Source organism: Terrapene carolina, unplaced genomic scaffold, assembly GCF_002925995.2.
Source record: "Terrapene carolina triunguis isolate 2854851 unplaced genomic scaffold, T_m_triunguis-2.0 Scaffold33911, whole genome shotgun sequence".
Taxonomy (NCBI): Eukaryota; Metazoa; Chordata; order Testudines; family Emydidae; genus Terrapene; species Terrapene triunguis.
In genome coordinates, this window is record NW_020698262.1 from 12,592,828 (window position 1) to 12,617,683 (window position 24,856).

The 24,856-nt window shown below is 60.7% G+C and overlaps 2 protein-coding genes across 2 annotated transcripts in view; one reads left to right on the forward strand and one right to left on the reverse strand.

Annotated features, from left to right (window-relative positions):
* The first annotated feature begins 33 nt into the window (after positions 1 to 33).
* LOC112106325 (cytoplasmic tRNA 2-thiolation protein 2) lies at positions 34 to 14,038 on the forward strand. The gene is made up of 15 exons (XM_026663802.2): positions 34 to 114; positions 1,157 to 1,231; positions 2,385 to 2,463; positions 2,559 to 2,618; positions 3,234 to 3,294; positions 5,422 to 5,531; positions 6,979 to 7,289; positions 7,893 to 8,028; positions 10,465 to 10,596; positions 11,117 to 11,208; positions 11,770 to 11,867; positions 12,384 to 12,525; positions 12,736 to 12,802; positions 13,102 to 13,160; positions 13,394 to 14,038. The coding sequence occupies exons 1-15, from the start codon at positions 53 to 55 to the stop codon at positions 13,461 to 13,463; spliced, it is 1,554 nt and encodes a 517-aa protein (XP_026519587.1). The 5' UTR covers positions 34 to 52; the 3' UTR covers positions 13,464 to 14,038.
* Positions 14,039 to 14,057: 19 nt separating this feature from the next.
* Positions 14,058 to 24,856, reverse strand: part of LOC112121240 (piezo-type mechanosensitive ion channel component 1-like) — a 97,715-nt gene continuing 86,916 nt past the window's right edge. The window contains exons 38-51 of the mRNA XM_026663800.2: positions 24,615 to 24,803; positions 23,426 to 23,897; positions 23,049 to 23,157; positions 22,516 to 22,663; positions 22,131 to 22,345; positions 21,533 to 21,691; positions 21,059 to 21,206; positions 18,740 to 18,928; positions 18,075 to 18,167; positions 17,381 to 17,553; positions 17,167 to 17,289; positions 16,327 to 16,406; positions 15,743 to 15,932; positions 14,058 to 15,134 (exon numbers count right to left, since the gene is read on the reverse strand). Coding sequence (XP_026519585.1) covers positions 14,885 to 15,134; positions 15,743 to 15,932; positions 16,327 to 16,406; positions 17,167 to 17,289; positions 17,381 to 17,553; positions 18,075 to 18,167; positions 18,740 to 18,928; positions 21,059 to 21,206; positions 21,533 to 21,691; positions 22,131 to 22,345; positions 22,516 to 22,663; positions 23,049 to 23,157; positions 23,426 to 23,897; positions 24,615 to 24,803 — 2,538 coding nt within the window. The 3' untranslated portion in view covers positions 14,058 to 14,884. The remainder of the gene's footprint in view (positions 15,135 to 15,742; positions 15,933 to 16,326; positions 16,407 to 17,166; positions 17,290 to 17,380; positions 17,554 to 18,074; positions 18,168 to 18,739; positions 18,929 to 21,058; positions 21,207 to 21,532; positions 21,692 to 22,130; positions 22,346 to 22,515; positions 22,664 to 23,048; positions 23,158 to 23,425; positions 23,898 to 24,614; positions 24,804 to 24,856) is intronic.

Here is a 24,856-nt window from a genome sequence, read left to right on the forward strand (position 1 = left end):
GGGGACGACGACCGGGGCTGCGCGTCACGTGGGGGAGGGGAGCGCTGCCGCCATGTGCCAGGCGCAGGAGGAGTACGGGGGCTGCGGCCAGCCCCGGAGGCGGCCCCGCGTCAGGTGAGAGCCCGGCCCCCCGCGGGGGGGTCACCCCCGGGGATCGGCCTCGCTGGGCTGTGGGGCCTGGCCCGGCCCGGCCCGGCTCGGCTCGGCTCGGCTCGGCCCAGCATTAGCCAGGGCCGGCCACGGCCCATGAACCGCCCCCTCGCCTGGCCGCAGAGACAGCGGGGACGAGGGGCCAGCTGGAGCCTGGGCCAGGCCAGCTCTGGCCTTGGTGCCCGCGGCCTGCCCGGCTCGCTCGAGCCGCAGAGCGGGATTTAGGGGGGACGTTGCTGCGTCTATACTGGGGGCTAGGCCGGCGTAGCCCCGGTGCTCAGTCATGTGGGTTTCTCACCCCCCTGAGGGACATAGCTATGCCAGCCTACATCCTGAGGCCAGGCCAGGCCTGGGGTGTTGACCGGTGGGCGTGGGGGGGCTTATAATGCCCCGCACAATGGGACACTGCTCCTCACTGGGGCCTTTGGGTGCTACAATACCTAGGTATAGAGCCACCAAGGTGACCATTACCTTCTGCTGTGACTATTTTACTCACCCCTTAGGGCTTTGGCCCTTCAGAGGAGAGAGAAATTGCAGGGTGCCCCTGGACCTCATCTGGCCAGATTATCACATGGCCACAATTGACATGGCACAACTGCAGCTGTGTATGTGCAAATACCAGCTTGAACACGTGCCTCCGGAGTTGTGCTTTGAAAACGGGACCTGACATAATTGACATGTGGACTGAGATTTGTATAGTTGGAGGTGGTAACTGGTCAGCTCCAGGGCTAATAGTATAACGTAGCCTTTTACTGCTAGGCCACTGGTTGCGCTACCACCTCCCGTGCGTACATAACCTCAGCATTTCAGTCTCTCTAGTTCCCACATCAACCCCAGATTCATTTATTAAAAAAATACAATTGTACTACGCCCATCCTTCACCTCCGTACTTACAAAGCACCTGGTATCTTCCAAGTGTTTAAACACGCTGATGGTGGTTTGCATTGCTCTTTGCGTGAAGGTGGTCCCTAGAGTGGTAATCCGTTCGCTTTGATTCTTTCCCCAGCTGTGCGCAGAAGTGCATGAAGTGCAAGGAGGCCTCTCCTGTGTTAGTCATTCGTGTTGGAGATGCCTTTTGCAAGTAAGAGCGAAACAGCCATAGCGATTTGCAAGAAAAAACCCTGTTCAGAAGGCCAGAACATTCCCATCTTTAGATCCTCATTTACTGATCTTTATAAATCTGTTTGAAATAGGGCTGTTTATGAGGAGGGTTGCAAGAGAGATTCAAACCAACTAGATAATAAAGAGCACAACAGTTGTGTGCAGCAGACTGAATTCACTTAGGAGTGTGGGGAGTTGCCCTGTAAGGCCCTTGCTTTGGATTGGCATCATTTTGTTTCTGCACAGACCCGATCACTGCCATTGCATGCAAGAGATACTGTGATGCAGGGCCCTAGTTGTGGAGAAATGGGGTATGAGTGTAGGAAAAGGGGGAGGGGGTTCACCTTTTTTTTTTTTTTTAAATTTGGAAAACAGACAGATGTAATCTGCCCCATATTGTTTTTATATGAATCTCGGAAGTTGATTTGTTTGAGCTCTGCAGGCCAGGTTTTGGAATGCTTGGGTTTGCAGTTGCGTAGGCAGTTTGTACGGATACTACTGTGACTGAGAGTACAACCCAAGCAACTGCGCGCACGCAAGTGATCAGAACTCCAGTTGCAGTTAACAGTGGGCATGCACATACCTGCATGCCTATGGTCTTTGCAAACGTGGCCTTCTAGCGCCTTGCGCACATTTTTACCCTGACCGCTCTGAACTGAGACTGGGGACCAAATTACCTCTCCGTGTGTCTGGCTTAACTTGACCATTTACAAAAGCAGCAAACCCTTTTAAATGGATACCTGCCTTTGTACACCGGAACTTTTTCCTCTTCGGCTTTTTATTTTGTTTAAGTGTTTTGGCTCAGAGGGCTAGAGAGGGATCCAGTCCAGCAAGCCTGGTTTCTCAGACTAGCTTTAAAATGGATCTTCACCGACTTCTAGGTCCCCACACTGGAACTGTCTTGCTGTCAGACAGAAGCTAATTGATGAAATCTTAAGGGGGGACTCATTGACTGACTTCCCTGTCGGGCAGGGTAGCAGGCAGTTCCCTGTGCCTCCTGGTTGGCCTGTGCTGGAATCAAAGCTTTATTAGTGCGAGATGCGGGTGCCCGAGGTGCTGCCTGCCAAGGCTGGGATCTCGCGTAAGGTTGGGAGTGTCGTTTCTAATGACTTACGTGCGTGTTTGTTTCCAAGGGCCTGTTTTAGGGAGTATTTTGTTCACAAGTTCCGTGCGATGCTTGGGAAGAATCGTGCCATTTACCCAGGAGAAAAGGTAGAGTCGCTTCTTGTGTAAGGGCGGGACGGCTGTGGGAAGGTGAGGGGGAAGCAGAGATGAATGGTTAAGTCTCTCTCCTATCTCCCTCACAGGTTCTTCTTGCATTATCAGGTGGACCTGCCTCCAGCTCAATGCTTCGACAAGTCCAAGAGGTATCCGCTCTGCAGTGCTGCGGGGAAACTTGTTAGGAACAGTGAGAGCAGTTAGCCGGAGGAAGGAACAGCCACCTGGACCGTAGCAGGGGTGTTAGAGATGGTTAAGAGGAGGCTGATGAACTGGCAGAGAGGAAAGCATTGCTTTGTGGGGTGAGGGCTTGGATCTCCCAGGAGGGCTGTCTGCTTCTGTCTGCCCCCATGTCTAAACTGTAGAAGTGCAATCAGTGAATGTGGCTCCTTAGAAGTTCTCACAACTCCTGTCCAGTGCACCTGCAGCTCTCTATTCCCAAAAGGCGGGGAGCATCTAAGCTATGCCCACAGTTACTGTGACAATGCGTCCAAATGTCAGTGTCCAGGTCAATGTCTGAGCGGAATCAGGTGTCAATTAGAATCACGTGGTCTAGGCTGGGGCCCATGAGATCGAGGTGTGTTGTTAACTAGAAACATTCGCCATCTCTGCCGGGGCCGTGGGAATGCCTATCTAACAGCCAGGATTAGAGGAGTCTGACCTGCCCTTTCTGCTAGATCCAGGGGATGCTGCTAAGACACGCAAACATGAATTACATTTCCCAGCGCTTGGGACGAGTGGCTCATTCCCATTTCTCTTCTCAGGGGCTGAGTCGGGAGACAGCCAAGAAACTGCGCTTTATGCCGGGCATCATCTACGTTGACGGTAACCTAGCAACCTGCCCTGCTCCCAACCCATTCTGTGCACGCGGTCTTGGGCCAGCCTACAGCCAGAACCCTCTGGAATGTGCTGATGCTGTCCAGCATTAAGAAAGCTGGTTTCGGATAGTGCCCCTCTCACTATTAAGGCCAGTCTAGTTTCTCCGCTCTCCTGTTACTGGCAGCGTCCCTTCAGGCCTGGAGAGGCAGGCTCCCCAAGCGAGCAGTGAGATGGCCGGTGCACAGAGTAAACATATTGGAAATGGGGGGTTAAGCTAGTCTGGTTCAGTGACTGGCACCCAGGGGAGGCACACTTCAGACACACAGGTGGATGGTGTCCCCTTCCCAGGAAGGGTCCGGCCACTCAAAGGCTCCCACACCCCTCCAGCCAGAGCTCCCTGCATGGGCTCAGGAGTAAGGCTCTCAGCCTGATCCACCCCTCACAGTATCCCCTCATCAGGCAGCAGCTTCCCCACCTGTACTGGTTCTCTGGTCCCCCTGGGCAGGAAGCAGGGGGAGATTCCTTCCCGTGGGAGGCGTGGGGAACTCGGAGCCTATCACTGCCCCCTCTAATTTCCTTGCCCTCATGAGCGGGCAGGAAGAGGGGAAGTTTCCTCTGTCGTTGCCCTGACAGACTATTAACCCTTCCCCTGCCCAGCTGAGGGTGGGGTATGTGTACCCCCATTGCAGATAGGCTAAGGCTTATCTGCAGCTGCTATCTGCTCTCTTTAAATCCGAAGAGACAACACGCTGGGCAGCTACACCAGCCCCCACTATGGGGGGGTGATGGACCAGGGGGTTAGTGCACCAATTGTGCTTCCATCTCCAGAGACTGCAGAGCAATCCCAGTCTGGACGCTACCCGAGCACGAGTTAGCAGGTCTCTTCCCAGCCTCCAGCGGCTGCATGGGCTGGACATGCCCTGCTGAGCCCAGCACTTCGTTCCTCGACCAGATGGGCGCTCTCCGCCTGGCAGCACCAGCAGGCTGCGTAGGAGTCGAGAGACTGTAAATGGGATGGGTGTTTGAGGATGGAGGGGGGATCCTCCCGACGTCCCTGGGGGTGTTGAAAGGGAGTGGGGCTTGGCTGGAGGATCAGTGCATTTCTTCTGGGTTCTTTTGCTGGGTTCTGCTGCTGACTCAGTGGCGTAGCCTGTTGTTTGACTACGCTCGCGCATCAGTCTTAAAAACATTCGAGACCAGCCAGCTGAACTTAGCCAAATGCATCGTCTAAAGAGAAACCGGCACAACACGAGGAGACGAACGCACCCTCTCGCGGTGGGTTCGCCGTGCATGGACGGGTGCTTCAAAGTACTGCATTTCAGCTAGCCGCATTTATAGGATGATTTTACAAGTTACAAAGCTCTTTATATGTCACTGAAGTCCAAGCCCTCCGTTTGTACTGGTTCCTTCACTTGTTGGCCTGTTTGTTCCTTATCTTGGTTTGGATACTAGCACTCCAGGGATGTGAAGGTACCTCCCCACTGTGCTGGGGCAGAACATTCATGTATTTTGCCTTTGACAAGTTTCTTATTTTCTAATGCCAAAGCTGACTTCAGCTTTGCAGAGCGTTATGGGATACTTGATGGATGAATAGAATTGTGGGAAGAGCATAATTCATTCAGTTAACGTAACTTCTCAACACTTAGATATCTAAACCCATGCACGAATACCTACTCATATGCTGCGTACTACGCCTAACGTGTATTAGCGAATACTGTATATGGAGCTGAGGAAGTGGCGTATGCATCTAAAGTTCTGCAGCATGGCTCTGGCCTGCCCATGGAGAATCCAGGCCTCACCTGGAGATGGTCTGGTCTGGCTGCCTGTAGGAAGATGGAGCATTGCTGGGAACTGCTCCCCAGGCTTCACTCCTGTCTGAAAGAGAAGGGTGGCTGCAGTTTGCTCCATTGCATGCAGCCTTCAAGGCCTGCAGGCCCGTATCCCCCCTGCCCAAGCACTGGAGAGCCCCATCTCCCTGCTTCCTGCCTTGTTGGTTGGTGAGGAGGGTAGATCTGGCTGCATGCCTTCTGGGTTGGCTGGAGCATCCTAGGCCACCCCCTCCTCACCGATGGAGAAGTCTCTCCTGCAAGGCAGCTAACTCTCCTCATCTGGCATCTCTTGTTTGCTACTCAGAGGGAGCCGTGTGCGGGCAAAGCCTGGCTGAGAGAGAGAAGACGCTGCTCCAGCTGGAGACCGTCCTGCAAGCCTCGGGGTTTCCATATCACCTGGCCCACCTAGAAGAGGTAGGGTGGGGTCACGGGCCTGCGGAGCGCTGGGGCAGACACTGGGCGAGAGATCACATGCCCCAGACCCCCCCTTCGCTGCGATTCCAGGTGCTGGGACAAGAGCCTCTGGCTGAGATGTCCGAGACCCCTGCTCAGCGTGGCCACCCGGTGTCCGAGGACTATGGGGCACAGATTTGTCCAATAGGAACTGACGAGGCTGGGATGGAGGAGGCCCTGGGTCAGGTGCCCTTAGCCATGATAGGGCCTGAATGAGACAGTGCGGTGGCAACATTTGCAGATGATACAAAATCAAGATAGTTAAGACCCAGGCAGACTGCGAAGAGATCTCACAAAACTGGGTGACTGGGCAACAAAATGGCAGATGAAATTTAATGTTGATAAATGCAAAGTAATGCACATTGGAAAACATAATCCCAACTATACATATAAAATGATGGGGTCTAAATTAGCTGTTACCACTCAAGAAAGAGATCTTGGGGATAGTTCTCTGAAAACATCCACTCAATGTGCAGCGGCAGTCACAAAAGTGAACAGAATGCTGGTAATAATTAAGAAAGGGATAGATAATAGGACAGAAAATACCATGTTGCCTCTATATAAATCCGTGGTATGCCCACATCTGGAATGCTGTGTGCAGATGTGGTCGACCCATCTCAACAAAGATATATTGAAATTGGAAAAGGTTCAGAAAAGGGCAACAAAAATGATCAGGGGTCTGGAACGGCTTCCATATGAGGAGAGATTAATAAGACTGGGACTTTTCAGCTTGGAAAAGAGACGTCTAAGCAGAAGATATGATAGAGGTCTATAAAATCATGACTGGTGTAGAGAAAGTAGATAAGTGTTGTTTACTACTTCTCATAACACAAGAACTACTGGTCACCAAATGAAATTAATAGGCAGCAGGTTTAAAACAAAAGGAATTATTTCTTCACACAACGCACAGTCAATCTGTGGAACTCCTTGCTAGAGGATGTTGTGAAGGCCAAGACCATAACAGGGTTCAAAAAAGAACTAGATAAGTTCATGGAGGATAGGTCCATCAGTGGCTATTAGCCAGGATGGGCAGGAATGGTGTCCCTAGCCTCTGTTTGCCAGAAGCTGGGAATGGGCGACAGGGCATGGATCACTGGATGATTACCTGTTCTGTTCATTCCCTCTGGGGCACCTGGCACTGGCCGCTGTTGGAAGACAGGATATTGGGCTAGATGGACCTTTGGTCTGACCCAGTAGGGCCATTCTTATGTTCTTATGTATTAGAGAGGCAGCCTGGTGTGAGTGGGGAGCTGGAGCTGGGACTCCTGACCTCTAATCCTGTCTCTGGCACAAGCTCCCTGGGGCTCCTCCATTGTCTGGGTTTTGCCAGCTCCCGAAGCACTTATCTCACTGCCATGCAGGCGCTTGCTGTAGCTAACAGGATCCATCCTCTGCTTGCTCCATGCAGGTGTTTGACTTGCCCAGCTCCATCCTGCAGCGTGTGCCCCACAATCCCGCAGGGCCCAAGGACAGCTACAAGGAGGCGGTGGAGGGCTTTATCCGCCAGCAGAGGCAGGAGGAGGGCGGAGGTCCCTCTCTGCCTGAGAGGCAGATCCAGGAGAAGCTTGCCGAGGTCAGCGTGCGAGATGCGCCCGGAATGGAGGGGCTGGCCGCCCCGGAAGCCAGGCTGTTGGCTGCAGTCCGGACCGAGCAGCTGATCCGGCTCTTTGGGTCCGTGAAGACGTTGACGGCTAAAGAAGAGCTGCTGCAGACCCTGCGGTGAGCCCCGTCCAGAGTGCTGACCGCGAGTTGAGCCCTTGTGCCAAAGGCTGCAAGCTTTGCCCTCTCTGCCACCTGGGGGCTGCCCAGGAGAGGAGGGGCTGAGGAGCTTTTTCCTCTGCCTTTCCTGTCCTCCAATCCATCCCAGCATGCACTGCTTCCCAGCCATGATGCTGCAGCTCCCATCCACGGGAGCACCTGTCTGTCCATCGCTCTTGCGCCAGGCCCCCCAGCAAGCTCTGGGGATCTCCGGAGGAGCTGCCTAGGCCACTTGCCTGCGCACACTGGGTTTCGCAAGGCACCCAGCTGCCTTTGGAATTCAGTGGGGTTTGGAGGCTGATCTCCCTTCGGGGCCTTGGGAAAGCCCAGCCCTGCTCATCTCCTCCCCCCAGCTCCCGTGAGATCTCGTCTCCCTCCTCTGAAGCCCCCATGGAGGAGTGGGCTCTGCTGCCCCACATGGCCCCTCTGCCTCACCCTGGGCACAGCAATGGGTGTCCGTGAGGAGCTGGCGTCCGTGAGGAGCTGGCCGGGGCTGATGGGCTCAGCGTATCTGTCTGGCTCTGGACTGCAGCCCTCCCTCACTTCTGGCTTCTCTCCCTTCAGGAACCACCTGATCCTGCACACGGCCAGGGCCCACAGGTACTCCAAGGTCATGATGGGAGACAGCTGCACCCGCCTGGCTGTCAAACTGCTGACCAACCTCTCCCTGGGGCGGGGGGCCTCCCTCGCCATGGACACGGTAAGTGTGGGCCGCGGGCGGGAGGGCGCCTGGAAGCAGGCGTCTGAGTTGGGTTGGAGTCACCGGTTACCCGGACTCCACTGTTAGCCCCTTTCCCTAGCTGGAGGCCTTGGTCCCAGTGCTGCCAGGCTGCTGTGCTGGGGGAGATGGAGACGCACTGCACTGTGGCCTCTCTGCTCTGCCTGGGCCTTGGCGGCACTAGTGCGCTGTGGTTTATCGGGACCTCGGGGAGAAGCTGGCACTGCTGCAACTTCTCCATTGTCTTCGTAACTGAGCATGCCCAGGGCCCACAGCTTAGTGTTGGGTGAATGTATAATCTTCACGTGGGCCTGGAACAAAGGGCTGCTACATCCCTGATCTTCTCCAGCCGCCTTAATGCCTCTAACAGGCTCCCCACAAGTACATGGGCATCGGAGCAGAGCCGCGTGCGAGCTGCTGTACGGCAGCACGGGGATTCTGATCCGATCAGTTCCCGCTCCATGCTCTCCAGGAAGGGGAGGTTTTCCTGCCCCTGAAATTGACATTTCTCAGCTGCAGCAGCAAATGCAGGAGCTGGGACAGATGTCACTGCACTGACTGCTCAAGCCGGGGCTTTCGGTCAGGGGAGCCGCGCCACGTGCTTCTGCTTCCCTTCACAAGCTGGAGCGAACGCCTTGCGGCCCCGGCTCCTGCCGGGTCACGTTAACCCTTAGACTGAAGCTCCCAGGCACTTGGGGACTGGCTTAACAAAGAGAGAGATACTTGGGACTGTACGTCTTCTCCCACTTCTCCCCATGGGGCAGGCACTGGAACCGACGGGAAGTGACTCGGCCAAGGCCAGAGAACCCAAGAGTTCTTGGCTCCCCTTTCCGTCCTCAGAGCAGACCAACCGCTGAGTTAGTTTCTGACAGGAGGCCAAGGAAGAAAAAGATAACGCTACGATAAAAACTAAAATCTGATTCTCCCACCCTGAAAATCTAAAGGAGGGGGTGGAGTTAGGGACCCAGGGAACGGTCTGATCTCTATTCCCTAGTCCCGCAGGCACTGTGCATCCTGAGGGAATTGCTCTTTAATCCCTTCCCAGAAGCGGAGAGCAAGGGGCGTGGGCTGGCCAGGGCTGCACGCATGTGTGCAGTGGTAGGGTCGTTAGTGAAACGTAGGGGCAGCCAAGGTAGCTCCCATGAAAAGCAGCCCCACTGGGGGTTCAGCAAGAGAACCAGGGCCTGACTTTTTCCCCACAAGGGACCGATAATGTTACAGCCACTGACGCTGCTTGTCTGGCGCTCAGGGGACGGCGTTCCCCACAACACAGAGCAGGCCAGGTGCACTGGGGGTCTCTGCCTCCCACCGACGCCCATGCTGGAGGCCAGCTGCCGGCCTTGACAGACAGGGATCGCCACGCTGGATCAGATCTACGATCTCCCCAGCCTCTGCTTGCCCTTCAAGAGGGATCCCAGGTGCTGCTTTGCACACAGGCCGCAGACAGCAGCAGTTCCGGGGTTAGCCCTGGCTCCTGCCTCACCCCTGCTCTGAACTGCAGGCGTGCGCGACGCAGCGGGGAGCTGCCCGCAGCCATCGGTCTGTGCAGCTTGGCTGGGAAGCCAGGGCCAGAAAGGGCTCTGGGAGAGAGGCTGGCTGGGGGGCGTCGCTCCAACCGATCCGCACAGGGGGCCGTGGGAGGAACATGGACACGCGAGCGGAGATGTTGTTGCAGCTGGCTGTGGGCAGAGGCCCCTCAGCAGCGACCTGCGCCGCCCTCTATGGAGCCCCGCAGGAGGCTCTGTGAGAGAGCCTCTTCCCCTGGCTGTCCCTTTACTGGAGGCTGGCTAGGTTACCAGGGAGCCAGACAAACCCTTGCCCGGCCAGGATCTGCCTCAAGGACTAGGCTGCATGTCCAACCTGAGAACTGTCCACACTCCCTTGCCCAGTGGTTAGAGCAAGAGGTTAGGAATTGGGACTCCTGGGTTCTAGTCCCTGCTCTGGCACTGACTCCCTGTGTGGCCTCAGGCATGTCCCTTCCCCTCGGTGCCTTGGGTGCCCCTGTGAGATGGGGGTAGCAGGGGGGCAGAGGGGTTTGTAGAGAACCCTCACGTGGGCGCGGCCTGCCTCAGAATCATTCCTACGACTGCCCTCCGAGAGCAGCCTAGCTCGGAGTGCGCTGCAGTCCAGCTCCAAGGGGAAGCTAGTCTGGAGGGCCGGGGGCACGCTCCTGTCTGGCAGTTCACCCCAGAGCTTGGCACTGCCACTGGTGTGCTCCTGGCGGCCACGAAGGAGCAGCTAGGAGCCCAGGCTGGGTGTGAAGGGCAGGTATGGGGCCGGTGTTCACCCAGCCGTGCTCAGACCTGAGCTCTCTGGTCAGACGTGCAGGACGACAGCGGGCAGAGGGCTGGGGGTCGTCCCGGCTCTGCTCCAGTGCTGGCAGTGGGCCGGTCCCTCACCCAGTCTCTCTCCGCGCAGGGCTTCTCGGACGATCGCCATGGCGACGTGGTGGTGGTGCGGCCCATGAGGGAGTACTCTGCCAAGGAAATCGCCTTCTACAACCACCTGTTTGGCGTTCCCACGGTCTTCACTCCTGCCTTGGACACCAAGGTAGGGGGCGTGCGGGTCTGGGCCAGCCGGCAGGGGAGAGCCTGCCGGGCACTGGGCTCTTCCGGCAGGTCAATGGCACCCCCTCTCGGGCACCCCCCTCTCTCTCGCTCATCCCAGCCCAGCCCACAGGACCTGCAGCCCTTCCCAGTGGTCAGTGTGCCCTCTAGGGAGCCCCGCAGTGCAGGAACTCCAGTGCCCCTGGCACCAAGGGGCACTTTCCCAAGTGCTGGCCTGCAGTGATCCCTGACAGGGATGGGCAGTGAGGCCAGGGCCCCAGCCGAGGCGGTGATGGCTGGGGCCTGGCCGATGTGACTGGGGGAAGGCTCTGGCAGATTAGGCTAACGCCCCCTCCCCTGGGCACTGCAGAGCCGGGCATGGTGCCGATTCCATCACTCCAGGGCCCTGAACATCTGTGGGGATGACCCAGCTGCTCTGCTGTCGTCACAGGGGAGTCCTTGGGCGGGCATGGGGGTTGGAATCAGCTAGGCTACGAGACTCCATGTGGATTCCTCCCCCCCAGGCCCTGGAGAAGGCCAGCATACACCGGGTGATCGAGCGCTTCCTCTACGGGCTGCAGGCAGAGTTCCCCTCGACCGTCAGCACCGTGTACCGGTAAGGGCTGGCCCCCGCCCCCCCCCCCCCCCCGACAGCTCTGCAGACCGGGGCTCCACTCAGCTGGGAAACGTGGGGGTGGCTTCACCCTGGAGGCCATTCGCCCGCCTCGTCAGCCCAGACCTTGGTGGGAATGACTGGAAACTTCTGCTTAGGGGAGGGTCAGAACTCTGCAGTGCCCCTGAATCCTGGTGCACAGCACCTCCTGCTGCGTGGGGAGCCCAGGACTGAAATGGCTTGGGCGGGGCTACAGGGCACTGATTGAACTGTGCGTTGGGAGCCTGGGACTGGAGTCAGGCTTGAGGGGCCCCGGCAGAGCAGGGTGGGGGGAGCCCAGGGCTGGAGTAGTGGGGGACATGGGGGTGGGGCACAGGCTGTGGGGCAGTTGCAGAGTTTGAGACCTAACGTTGCTATTGAAGAATTGCCCTTGTGGTGTCCAGGCCTTGGGGAAGGGGGAGGCCCCGTCTGCCCGCACGAGCTGTGGGGGCAGCTGCACTCACAGTGGCACTGGCTGCCCCGTCGCCTGGCACTAACCTCTGTGCGTCCCCCTCTGGGCTGTAGGACGGGCGAGAAGCTGAGCGCGACCCCTGGAGACGCTGGCCCTGCCGCTGAGCCCGAACGCTGCCTCCTGTGCTTGTGCGCCCTGGACACCAACGTGGGTACGTGCGAACGCTGCCCGCCTGCCCCCGGCCAGCACAGGCTCCGTTCACTTGACCCCTTTCCCTGAGCGGGGCAGCCTCCCCCATCCACAAAATCCCCTCTGGCTGATCTAGGGCAGGGCGCCAACAACTGCCCTCCCGGGTCAGAGCCCATCCGGCTCTGGCCCCTCACCACCCCCAGGAGCAAAGCAGGGGAAACTTGCCATGGGTGCGGGGCCGGGGGGGCCTAGAGATGCAGCCTGGCTAAGGGCAGGCCAGGGCGAGGGCTTAACTAGCTCATTTTCCCAGCTGAACTATGGGCCTGGATCTTCCCAGGGCCCCTCATGCAGGGGAACCTGCCTCTGGCTGTGCCTGGCCTGGCAGGGGGTGTCTGAAGGCCAGGGCTGTGGGGTTTGCCATCCTGGCTCGGGTCACTGGCTGGCCCTGTCTGCTCCGCCAGGGGGAGGCAGATGCCTGGCCTGCTGGATGGGGAGCGGAAGCCCGAGGGGCTCTGACAACCATCTCTCTTTGGTGCAGAGGACGGCTCTGCTTTGCAAGCCATCCTGGTCTCGGAGCGGCTCTCCCAGCAGAAGCTGCCAGCTGCGGCGCCCGCCGGGAGAGGGTGCTGCCTGGGGGCAGAGGAGCAGAGAGGATGCTGCATGAACACGACAGCTCCAGGGTAAGGCCAACCCCAGCCCAGGATCCATCGCAGGGTAGGCGCACTGCTTGGAGCAGCACTGGCCTTGTGGCCCCGCGTGCGCTTCCCGTCTGGGCCTACACTCCCCTAGCAGCCGCGGCACCACCATCCTCGAGCTGCCCCCAGCTAGCTCCTCCCCTGCGAGCAGAACCGGCCCCTAGCCCTCTCCTCACTTCTGTCTTCTCCCCTCAGGGCCGACGCCCGGGCCGACTTCCTGCCCCTGCTCTGCTACGGCTGCAGACTGACCATCAAGGACACGGTGAGCCCCTCTGCCCCTCAGGGGCTCTGCTGCAGTCCCAGCCCTGCTTTAGGCACTTGGCAGACCTGGCTGTCTAGGGGGGTGGGTCTCCTTTGTTGGCAGGACTGTGATCCCGGTGGAGTCTCCTTCGGATCCCAGTTTTGCCCATCAGCCCCCTGCCCCCATCCAGGGCTGCGGCACGGTGCTGGGGGCGGGGGGAGGGGGGGGAGAGACACACACACCCTGGTGCACAGACCCCAGCAGCACAGGAACGGGGGACGCTGGGGGCAGCCTGTCACCGCCGCTCTGTTCTGTTACAGACCTGCCTGGAGAGCCTCCCGCTCTACGTCCGCTCGGAGGCAGAGCGCAGGAAACGCAGGTAGGGGGAGGGCGGGTGGGCCGGCGCCATCAGTCACCGCGCTCCCGCGGCCTGCATCCTAGCTTGAGCCCTGGGAGAAGCCGCTGCCACGCGGGCCGAGTTAGAAGCAAATCAGAGGCAGAATCTCCTCCTTTACCATAACATCCAGAATGTGACCTGAGCCGGTCGGACCGGGCCTGCGCCGGGAGCTCAACCCGGCGTGGCAGGGGGCTGAGATGGTGGTTGTCTTCCAGGGCCGCGATGAAGCTGGAAATCCAGGAGTTCTTGCTGGAAGATGAAGCTGTGACTCCGGGTGAGAGCTGACAGGTGGACCACGCTCCCAACGAGCTCGACGCTTCCCTGGCTGTCAGGGGCCCCCGGAGCAGCGCGCCTGCCAGAGAGCAAATGGGGCCTGGGCCCAGCCCCGTCCAGGCTGGGCTTGAGATCACAGGGGCCCTGCTGCAAGGCAGCGGGAATGCCTTTGTTTCCAAGGTGCTGGGCCCAGCTCTTCTTCACTGCCTGCCCCTGGGAGGCGCCGGCTACCTGCAGCGGCGGGGAGGAGAGGAGACACCTCCCAACCCCCCTTCTTTTAATGACTGTTTCTAAGAGGAATACGATATTTTGCATCCCCTGACGCACAGCTGGATTGGGGCCCTGGGCTGACTCCCCGATCTCGAGCGGGTGAGCCAGGCTCTCGGACTGCACCAGCCCCCAGCGGAGCGCCCAGCCGGGAGGAGGCAGCTTCACGCCCCGCCTGGGCAAGAAGATGGAGTCAGTCAGTCACACTAACAGGCCGTGGCTTGGCTTTTATTAGAGATCTGTATAAATAAACCATTTGAATTTAAAAAAATCTACAGTCCAGCTGGAGCGAGCCCAGCCCTCCCCCCCTGGAGTGCCTGGGGGGGGGCGGGGGGGCGAACCAGTCCTGGGGCGAGCAGAGCTCCCTGCACTGGGCCCTGTCTGCTAGCACAGGGAGCAGTGGCTGCAGTAGCATGTCCCACGCCCTCTGCAGGCAGGGCAAGAGGAGTGGCAAGCCCAGCACCGCCAGGGGGGGTGTCAGGCTAGTGGGACCCTCTGCTTGCGCCCATGGGTGCTGGCCAGCGCTGTGCTGGGGGGAGTGGGGGCGGGGAAGGTATTGCTTTGGAGTGTTAGTGCAGCCAGATTCAGGAGCAGGCCAAGGGGGCAACTGGGCCAGGCTTCGCCTGCAGCGGAGTTGGGAGCGACTGCGGCCGGCTGGCTTGGATTCTCCCGCTGCAGGAGGGGGAGCCCATCTCCCTCACAGGCAGGCACAGCTGCTGAATGGGCTCCAGCGTGCACCCCCCCTTCGCTCAGGGGTGCTAACAGCCAGGCAGCAGCAGGGCTGGAAGGCACTGAGGTGGGGCTGGGGCAGGAGCGTGTCCCCACCCCGCTGATGCGGAGGGAGCGTGACTCCTCGGGAGGGGGGAGTCTTCACCCAGCTGCCTTTAAAGGACTCACTAGTTGTAAAGCAGTTAAACTTCCTTTTAAAAAGCACAAGTCCAGCCTGCCCAAGATGCCCCCTCCCCACACGGGTGGCGCTGGGCACAACTCAGACCCCCTGCCGGCCAGGGGAAGGGGCTGGCGGGTCGCCTGGAGCACTCAGGGTGCACTCGGCCCGGCCCCCCAAGACGGGGCTCTCTGGCTGGGCTGGTTTAAGGCCTCGGTTGTGACGGTCCAGGGGTCGGAGGGGGCCCGCAGCAGCAGCGATAGTCCCGGGTGGCTCCCTGCTACTCCTTGTCTCGCGTCCACTTGATCATGGTCTCGGGCGAGCGGTAGAGGAAGATGAGCTTGGCGTAGAGCTCCTCCTCTAGCTCCAGCTCGCCCGTCTCGCGCACCAGGAAGATGTCCTGGCACAGCTTGAGGATGCGGTCCACACACGGCAGCTCCTCAAACATGATGGAGTGCGAGATCTCGCTGAAGAAGCCCCGCACGAACTTGCCGATCACCAGCACGATGGACACATAGAGGCCCATGATCCTGCAATGGGGCAAGGGCAGCGGGATCAGCCCTTCTCCCTGCCCCCCAGCACCGCGTTGGGGGCAGAGCCCTTCCCTGCAGCCGCTGGGCCCTGGGCTGAGAGCAGGCTCAGGCTCAGGCCCTGCTGCCTCCGGCCTGGTTCCAAGCGATTGGGCCGGCTGGGAATCCCGTTGGGAAGCCGGTGAGTGACAGGAGGCCGCCCCGAGCGCACTCGTGTGCTCCTTGGGGTGAGGAATGGGAGGTGCCAGGAGCAGAGGCCCCGAGCTCTGCTGCCAGCATGGCTGTTTGGACCACGGTAGGGGAACACAGGCCAGGGAGTCCCCCCAGAAAGGCCTCCAGGCTGCAGGGAGTAATGCCCCACTGAGCCCAGGGGCTTCCTAGGACAGTATGCCCCCCTCATACTGCAGACGGGGGCACCCTGCCCATCTCCCTCCCCCCCCATACAACAGCTGGCATCCTTCCACTCCCTCATACTAACGAGCAGCTAGGCCACCCTGGCTGATATCCCTCCCCTCCCCACACTGCAGAGCCCTGGGCTGCCCCAGGCTGGTGCCCTTCCTCCAGCATGGCCAATGGGGGCTGGTTTTGGGAGGGGCCCTGGCACTCACCCGTAGCCGGCCAGGAAGCCCAGGCTGGGTGGGCTGACCTTGTCGTTGAAGATCACCATGGGCAGGATGTTGCAGGTCTGCTGCTGGCACTCGCTCAGCTGCACCACCCACCACTCCAGGAAGCTGTCGTTGGCGCCCACGCGCTCCCGCTTCAGCTGCACCTCCACGCCCAGGTAGCTCTCCTCCTCCTCTGTGAGAGAGGGGGGTCAGGGCTGGGGGCTCGCCCCCCACTCCAGCCAGGCGGGACACCTCCCCCAGCACCCACCTGGCTGGCTTCCCGGGCACTTAGCCCAGCCACCCCCCAAAGCGGCTCCTGCTGGGCCATGTCCCCGGCAATTCCATCCTCTGCCCGGCCAGGCCTGGCCCTGCAGCAGCGCCCCCATGGCCTGGCAGCACAGCAGCTGGAGAGGCAAAGGGGGCCGTTTTCCCCTCGGCTGCCCCCCTCCAAGGAACCGAGGCCCCGACGCTGCCAGCAGCACAGAGACTGGGGACACCCATCACCCTAGAAACAGGGGGGCTCAGCCCCTGCTCCCTGGCACCCCAGGGCAAGTTCCTCCCCGCGGCTCAGACCCCGGCCCGCTCACCTGGCAGCAGCTGCTTGACGGGGTTGGCCTCTGGGCCGTTGGGCGCGCGGATGTATGTGGGGAAGAGATGGGGGACTTGCCTGCAACACAAAGCGGGGTGAGGGGAGCCGTGCCGAATGTTCCTGCTCCTCCTGGGATGGCCAGGCTCCGGGGGGCAGCTGAGCACAGGGTGACGACTGGTGGGCTGTTAGACGGCTCGCACCGCGCCATTTCCCACTCCCTGCACGGCGCAGGCTGGTTCCCTCCTGGCTGGGCTGTGGGGATGGGTCTCGGCGTAGCGCTCGGGGACGGGCCCCCAGGCCTCGCTGGACCCAGCCAGAACCTGCCTTTCATGGTATTCACCCCTGAGTCACCCGTGACTCCACCCCACCCTAGTCACTCCACTCGCAGCCCTGTAGCTGACTGACCTGCCCCCATTATCCCCATCCTTCTGCTGGCCCTGTCGGGCCCAGGGCCAACCCCCCCCCCCCCCCCCCCCCTTGTCCCCCCCCCCCCCCCCCCCGCCCGGGCGGCCCCCCCCCCCCCCCCCCCCCCCTTCTGCTGGCCCTGTCGGGCCCAGGGCCCCCCCCCCCCCCCCGACTCCTGTTGTGCTCTCCCCAGAGCCCTGCAGGGAGAAGCTATTCCTCCCCCGAGCCCAGTGAGGTGGGGCCCCAATGGCCCTGGTACTCCATTGCACCGACACCGCTGCTGGGTGGCCGTGTGACACCCTGGGAGCCTGGCACCCCTGCCACCAGGCAGCCGATGCTTCGTCGCAGGACGGGAGGAGTATAATTGGAGGCTTCCAGCCCCTCCTATGCTCCCCCCGGTCTGTCCCTGGAGCGGCGCGGTGCCCGCACTCACACGGGGGCGTCCCTGGTTCCCTGCAGCAGGTTGGCGAGCTCGGTGCGGATGGGGGTGCCCGGCTGCAAGTCGGTGGTGTGCTTGTCGAAGGTGTGCTCCACGGTGCCACCCTTGCCCAGGTCCCTGCCGGGAGAGAGAGGGGAGGCAGGGTGAGCTTGGAGCAAGGCGCTGGCCCTGGGGGTGGCAGGGACCCCCGCCCGGTCCTGGCCGGTACCTCTGGAAGGTCCAGGTGAGCCGCAGTGTGATGTCCGACAAGCCGTTCAGCAGCTCCCACCGCATCTGCTCACGGCTGGGGGGGCTGATGCTCCAGAGCGAGCCCGAGCTGCCCTCGATCTGCGCCCTCACGATGTCCTCATAGCCGTATAGCGTGATGAACTGCATGGCCACCTGCCAGCACGGGAGACGTCAGGGCGGGAGTGCGGGGCAGAGACCCCGCCTCGGAGAGCCCCGCCCCAGCCACGGCCCCCGCCCATCACTGACCCCGGGGGCGGGGAGAGACCGTCAGGGCGGGAGGGCGGGGTATGGCCCCCGCCCCAGGCGAACAGGCCCCTGGGCTGGCGCAGTCGTTGCCTTTGCGCACAGTAGGGACAGGCAGGCGTGGGTGCGACTCCCGCTGGGTGCAAAGGGGCAGGCTCTGGTCTGGCAGTAGGAGCAGAGCATGGGCAGCAGCCTCGCTTGGTCCAGCCCACGCCCATGGGTACCTCCCGGCATGGCCCCTCCGTGGGAGAGGATGGGTGAGCGTGAGCACCACCAGCCCTTCCACAGCCCCCCACGCTCATCCCCCCCTTCCAACCTGCCCCCAGCACACCCCCTGGGAGCCAGGATCTGCCCCTCCTCCTGCACCCCTCACCCCCACACTGTGGCTCTGCCCGGCCCTCCCCCCCACACCTGGGGGGTGGGCCCCTTACCGGCTGCCTTTCAAACTTGTTGGTGAGCGCCTCGTAGTCCTGGGGCGTGAAGGGCTGGATGGACTGCTGCTGGGCGCTCATGGTGAAGAGCGGCTGCGAGGCAGCGGGGAAGGGGAGCCAGGGTTAGGCCGGGGAGCGGGCGGGGACAGCCCCAGCACTGGCACCCCCAGGGCAGCCAGGCAGCAGCCCCAGCCTCCCCCTGCTGCACTGCACCCGCTGGGAACCCCCGGGGCAAGGCTGAGCGGGAGGTCGGGGCAACGGGAGCTGCAGCCCCATCCGGCCGAGGGTCTCAAAGCATCCTGCGGACCCTGCGTGCCCAGGGTTACATGGGGAGGCAGGCAGGCACAGCCAGGGAACCCAAGAGTCCGGGCCCTTACCCGATTCTAGACCAGCCTGCCTGCCCTCTCTGCGGCGAGGGGTGCACAGGGTGGCCGAGCCAAGCGCAGGCCAGGCATCCCCAGCCAGCGGCCCTGACTCCCTATCTCCCCAAGGGGGAGTCTGAGCCCAAACCCAGAAAGGTTCCCAGCCCCCCTCCCTCTCACCACCCAGTATCTGGGCCATTGGGCAGCCAGGGCTGAACAGGGCCCCGGCACCACCCTGGTGGTGATCAGAACCATGGGGGTCTGAGCCCCCCCTACCCCCCCGGGGCCTGGCCTGGCCATTACCTCGTAGCCCCCCAGCTGGAGGGTGACGGTGACGTCAATGGGGTGGTTGACCACGCCCACCACGGAGCGCACCAGCGACATGAAGAGCAGCGGGAACCAGATGATGCAGATGAGGAAGAGGATGATAAGGCCGCCCATGCCGTACTTGACAATCTTCTTCTTCTTCTGGCCCTTGGGCTGGGGGTATTTCTGCGGGGAGAGGGCGGGCTCAGCTCGGGGCCAGTGGGGCTTCCCAGCCTGGGAAGGGACAGACCCCCTCTGGTGCCCCGGCTGTGCTAACGGCTCATATCAAGGCCTTTCCCACCCTCCGGGAGGCAGAGGAGGAATATGGGGGAAGGACCAGTTAAAACCTGAGTGACTGCGGAGTGCATGGTCTCCCCACACACCCCTGTGGATACCCCTCAATCCCAGCTCCCAGCCCCCCTGTTATTCTACCCTGGGCTCCTTGCAACGCAGCTCAGCTGATGCCCAAGCCCTAACCCACAGCCTCCTGCTCTGCCAGTCCTGGACTCCGCCAAGCAGGGCCCGCCAGCTGAATCAGATGTAGCCACATTCTGTGGCTGAAGCAATGCCAGGGACTTAGCTGAGATCCTCAAACTTGTTTCACTTGTCCTGGAACTCAGAAAGAGCCTGCTACACCACCCAGCCCCCCACCCTACCCAGCTCACCCACTCTGCCCTGCCCCCTCGTGTTCTCCACCCCACCCTGTCCCTATTACCCTTTCAGCTTCAAGTCCCCAGGCCTGGGCATAAGAACGGCCAGACTGGGTCAGACCAAAGGTCCATCTAGCCCAGTATCCTGTCTTCCGACAGTGGCCAGTGCCAGATGTTTCAGAAGGAATGAACAGAACAGGGCAATTATCAAGTGATCCCCTGTCGTCCACTCCCAGCTTCTGGCAAATAGACGCCCCAGGACACCCAGGGCGTGGGATCTCTGACCGTCTTGGCTAATAGCCATCGATGGACCTATCCTACATAAGCTTATCTAGTTCTTTTTTTTTTTATGCCCTGTTATAGTCTTGGCCTTCACAACATCCCCTGGCAAGGAGTTCCACAGGTTGACTGTGCATTGGGTGAAGAAATACTTCCTTTTGTTTGTTTTAAACCTGCTGCCTATTAATTTCGTTGGGTGACCCCTGGTACTTGCGTTATGTAAAGGGGTAAATAACACTTCCTTATTTACTGTCTCCGCACCAGTCATGAATTTATAGACCTCTGTCATCCCCCCTTAGTCGTCTCTTTTCCAAGCTGAACAGCCCCAGTCTTTTTAATCTCTCCTCACATGGAAGCTGCTCCAGACCCCTCATCATTTTCGTTGCCCTTCTCTGTACCTTTTCCAGTCCTAACATAGCTGGTTTGAGTGCCGCTGCACATTGAGCGGATGTTTTCAGAGAACTAGCCACAATGACGCCAAGATCTCTTTCTGGAGCGGTTACAGCTCATTTATGTACCGTTAGGATTATTTTTCCAGTGTGCATGACTTGGGCCGTAACGTGTGGTGACACGGTCCCAGTCAATACAGGGAGAGTTGAAAACCCTCAAATCGTAGCCTCTCAAATCTCCCTGAGTGTGTCACAATCCCCACCGCCATCCTGGCCAGGTGGTCGGCAGTACCTTCCCGCGGCTCTGCTCTGAGCATGCCGGCCTGGAATTCCTCGCCTCAGAGATCCTAAGGGACGCTTTGATTCATTTCAGATTTTTCCCATATTGACTCGGTTTTCTCACACAGCGCCCCTCCCCCACTAGGGCGATCTACTCTGTCATTCAGCTGTTATTGCGCCCCATTGATTATCACCGTTCCACCAGGAGTCCGGCCTTCCTATTCGATCAATAGCCTCATTTCACGCCAGCCGTTCTAGATCACCCTTCTTAGTGTTTAGCCTGCCCGGATTTGTAGAGAAGCACTCGGACGTTGTGTCACTAGTCACCTGCTTGCCGCCTTGTCTTATATTTCAATGAGACTCTTGGACGTTTGACTGTTCCTCACTAGCTCCTCCCTGGTCGTTACCAGCTTCCTTCCTGTCCTATTTCCCAGGATACAGAGTTCCCCCTTCAGTGATTTCACCCCTACAGGATGTGTCTGCCTGAACCGTGTGCTCCTCCACACCTGTCGGCTTAGTTTAGAAAACCCTCTCCGACCTTTGTAGCTAGACACGCCAGCAGTCTGGCTCCACTTGGGTTTAGGGGGAGCCCATCCTTCCTGCCTAGGTTCCTCCTTTCCCAAAAGGCGGGTGGCGGTGGGGGTGAGCGTGCCAGGTCTCCGTTTCGAGCACGGCATGGCGCAGGACGATGAGAAGGCTGCAGGGACGGGGAGCCCTACCTTCTCCGTCTCCCGGCTGCACTTGATGATGAAGATGTTGGCGTAGATGTCCTCCACGCACATCCAGTTGGAGAGGGACAGGGTGGTGTCGGTCCAGACCCAGTCCATCACAGCCCGCAGCTCCACCAGGAAGGGCACCAGGCGAAACCTGCCATGGGCAAGGGGAGAGTGAGTGGTCACCGGCTGCACCCTGGGGGGAACCAGCTGCCCTCTGTCCACCCTGGGTGCCCCTCCCCAGGATCTCCTGCTTAGGGGCAGCCCTGGGGTCCTGGCCACATGCCAAGCTGGGCCATCCCATTCTACTTCCCCCAGGGTCCTGGGAAGCACCCCTTGGATACAGGATCCTTCTTCACTCCTGTCCCTGGCGTTGGTGCTGTACAGTCTCTGCACACGCTCCTGGGGAACAAGGCTCAGAGGCAGGGGGGCTGGGGTGGAGCCCACCCCCGCTGAGATCAAAGGGCAGGTCCCCGTTACCCTTGGAAGAGGAAGAGGTTGAGGTGGTTGTATTTCTTGGTCAGGAAGTTGCCCAGGATGCGAGTCGGGTAGCCGCAGCGGATCTGATAGGCCGACAGAGCGAAATAGATGCACTTCACGAAGTACCACAGCTGGGCTACTGTGTTCAGGCTGAACATCCTGCAGGGGCAGAGCCGGGGGGAGAGACGTCAGTGAGACGGGGAGGCCGGCAGGTGTCAGGCAATTTGTGCATCACTACAGTTCTCAGCTCCCGCCTGGCCAGGCCAGACCCCGCGCAGCCTGCGCATTAAGGGGCTGTGTAATGAACAATTCGCACTGAGCGCGTACGTCCTGTCTGCAGACGCTGACCCATCTAGCTGCACCCCCCCAGGGAATGACCTGCCCAAAGACACCCATGGCAAGATGGGAATAGAACCCAGGCTTCCTGACTCCCTAGAACCTGGACTTTGACCACAGGGCCACCCTCCCCTCTGGAACTGCGAGGGTCTGGGCTGGGATACTCTGGGAGCAGAGCGCTGTGCAGTGCCCTCGTCTTCCAGACCGCCAGGCCTGGGCTGGACCGAATGATGGCTGCCCCACCTCCCCGAGGCCGCACTACCTTTCGGTGACCGCTGGCAGGATGAAGAACATCCAGAGGTGGATGCCGAAGACCAGGATGACCTGGAAGATGAGCTTGCCCAGCACGGTCTTGCGGAGGTAGAGGGCTCGGTCGATGACCATGGTGGAGAATTGGATGAGCAGCATGACCAGGAAGGCCTCTGGTACCTGGTCGTCCGACAGCGAGGAGGTGATGTCGGCAGCGGCCGAGTGTTTCTGGGGGAAGCCAGAGAGATGGGGCATTACAGGGCACAACACCTGTGTAGCCAGGGCTCCAGCCCCGCAGGGAGGCTGGAGCAGGTTAGCGAGGCGGGTGTCTGGCCTGGAGCAGTGGGCGCTGCAGGTCCCCGGGGGAGTGGCCAGCCCAGCCCTGGGGCCCGGCTTACCCCAAAGGCCCAGAAGCCGAAGATGATGATGATGAAGTCGACCACGTCTGCCAGGAACATGAGGGCGTAGACATCAGTAGCAGCCTGATACTTGGTGTGCAGGATGGCGCAGAAGAAGCCCCTCAGTGGCTGGTACATGTTCTGAGCCCTGAAAGTAGGCGAGGAACTCAGACCGGTTGGGCTGCTCAGCCAGGGCACCCCCTGGGTCCCGCCAGGCAGCTGAGGGGCAGGGCCCCACCCCCCGGGTCCCGCCAGGCAGCCAGGGGCAGGGCCCCACCCCCCGGGTCCCCCCAGGCAGCTGAGGGGCAGGGCCCCACCCCCTGGGTCCCGCCAGGCAGCTGAGGGGCCCGCCAGCAGCCATCAAGCAAATCAAATGTTTGGTTCATAGAAGTGGGCATCTCTTCCCCTCCCGCACCTGACAAATCTATGGGGATGGGGGGTGGCAGGGACAGTGGGGGAGGGGGGGGGTCAGGGTGTGCGGTGGTGGCGGGCTCAGAGGCTGTCCCTCCAGGCTGAGGGTGGGGGTCACTTACACAGCTAGAAGGAAGAGCTTGACTCTGAGCCCAGCAGCCTTCAGCTTCTCCCGGGCTGGGCTCTGCTTCTTCTCTTCCTTCTCTTTCTCCTCCTCCTCCTCTTCCTCCTCTGCCGTTCAGAAATCAAGGGTTAGCCCCCAGCATGCCCGGCCCTGCTGGGCTGGGGGCAGCGAGCATGTGGGCTTCTGCCTCTTGGATGGGTGGGGCGGGAGAGCAGCCCGCTCTGGCAGCCCCCAGCCCGCTCTGGCAGCGGGTCCCCACAGTGCCAGGGTTTCTAAGGGAGATCCCAGCAGAATGGCCCAGCGACCCCGCCAGGGTCCTTAGCGCCCCCCAGTAGGGAATGTGCTCGCACCCCCAGGCCCTCCCCGCCCATGTACCTGCCACTGTTGCTGCGGCCTTCCACTTCTTGGTCCACCTCCTCTTCTCCTTCTTCTTCTTCCGGAAGCGCAGACGGCTCCCCTTCTCCCCCTCCCCGGCCCCCTTCTCCTGGAGCTGGGGCTCCAGCTCCAGTCCTGCTGCCACCACCTCTGCCTCTGCCCCATTCGCTGCTGGGGGCTCCGCACCGTCCCCCCGGTCCAGCACGGGTGGCGGCTCCACTGCCGGCTCTGCTGCCTCGCGCTTCTCCTCCTCCGCCTGTTCGGCCTCGCGCTTCTCGTCCTCCGTCCGCTCTGCTGCCTCGCGCTTCTCCTCCTCCGCCCGCTCGGCCTCGCGCTTCTCCTCCTCCGCCCGCTCGGCCTCGCGCTTCTCCTCCTCCGCCCGCTCGGCCTCGCGCTTCTCCTCCTCCGCCCGCTCGGCCTCGCGTTTCCACTTGGCGAAGGCATCCTCCTTGTGATCCCACAGGCCGTAACACTGCAGGGAATGGGGCAGCGAGAGTCAGTGCCAGCCGGCTGGGGATGGGGGACTGGGGGTCGGGATCAGGGCACTGCGGTGCCCAGCCTGAAGTCCGGCTGTGCTATCCCTCACTAGGCGCTTCCCAGGATTCGGAAGCTGAGCCCCCTCCAGTGAAACAAGACCCCCCGCGACCCCTGTGTCAGAGGCCGGGCACCAGGATGTACACACCTTCCCCAGCTAGCACTGTGCCCCCACATGCCCCCATCACACTGTAGAGCCTGACCCTCCTGCTTCCTTCCCAAATCTCTTAAGGTACCACCGCTGGCACTTATTGAAACCCGGGGGGTGACACCCCCCTCCGAGCGACTGTCTCCAGCGCCCTGACCTCAGGCAGATGTGCTGGACTGGTTACACTGGCCTCACTGCTCGAAGATGGCCAGAACCACGAGCGACTGATTTCTCTGCCGGGGAGCCACTCAGAGGCTATCTGTGCCCCCACCTGGACCTACGCCCCCAGGGGTGTACCCCTAGCTTTGGGAAAGGCTGCCACCCCAAATTCCAGCACCCCACCTCTGCTACCATGCTTCCTGGAGCTTGATGGACCCAGCGCTAGGGCCATCTCCCTGCCTGGGGCAGTGAGTCTCAAGGCCTGGCTCCCAAGAGCTCAGGCAGGTGGCCCCATGGCAGCTCAGCCACAAGCCGTATACACCGGCCGCAACGTCCCCCAGCTCTTACCAGCAGGAGAGAGCGGTGGAAAAACAGAGCCATGAGCTGGACAAGGTCAAACTTGAGGTAGCGGTCGGTCTTCTCCAGGCCCAGGATGCGCGGCGGGAAGAAGGGCTTGGCATCGTTCCGCACCAGTGAGGCGTAGCTGTTCCAGGGGAAGAACCCGAACTGGAAGAGGTATTTCACCACCACCACCACCTGCGGAGGGGAGAGGGGATCAGCGGGGAGCCCACGCGCAGCCCCAGAGCTCA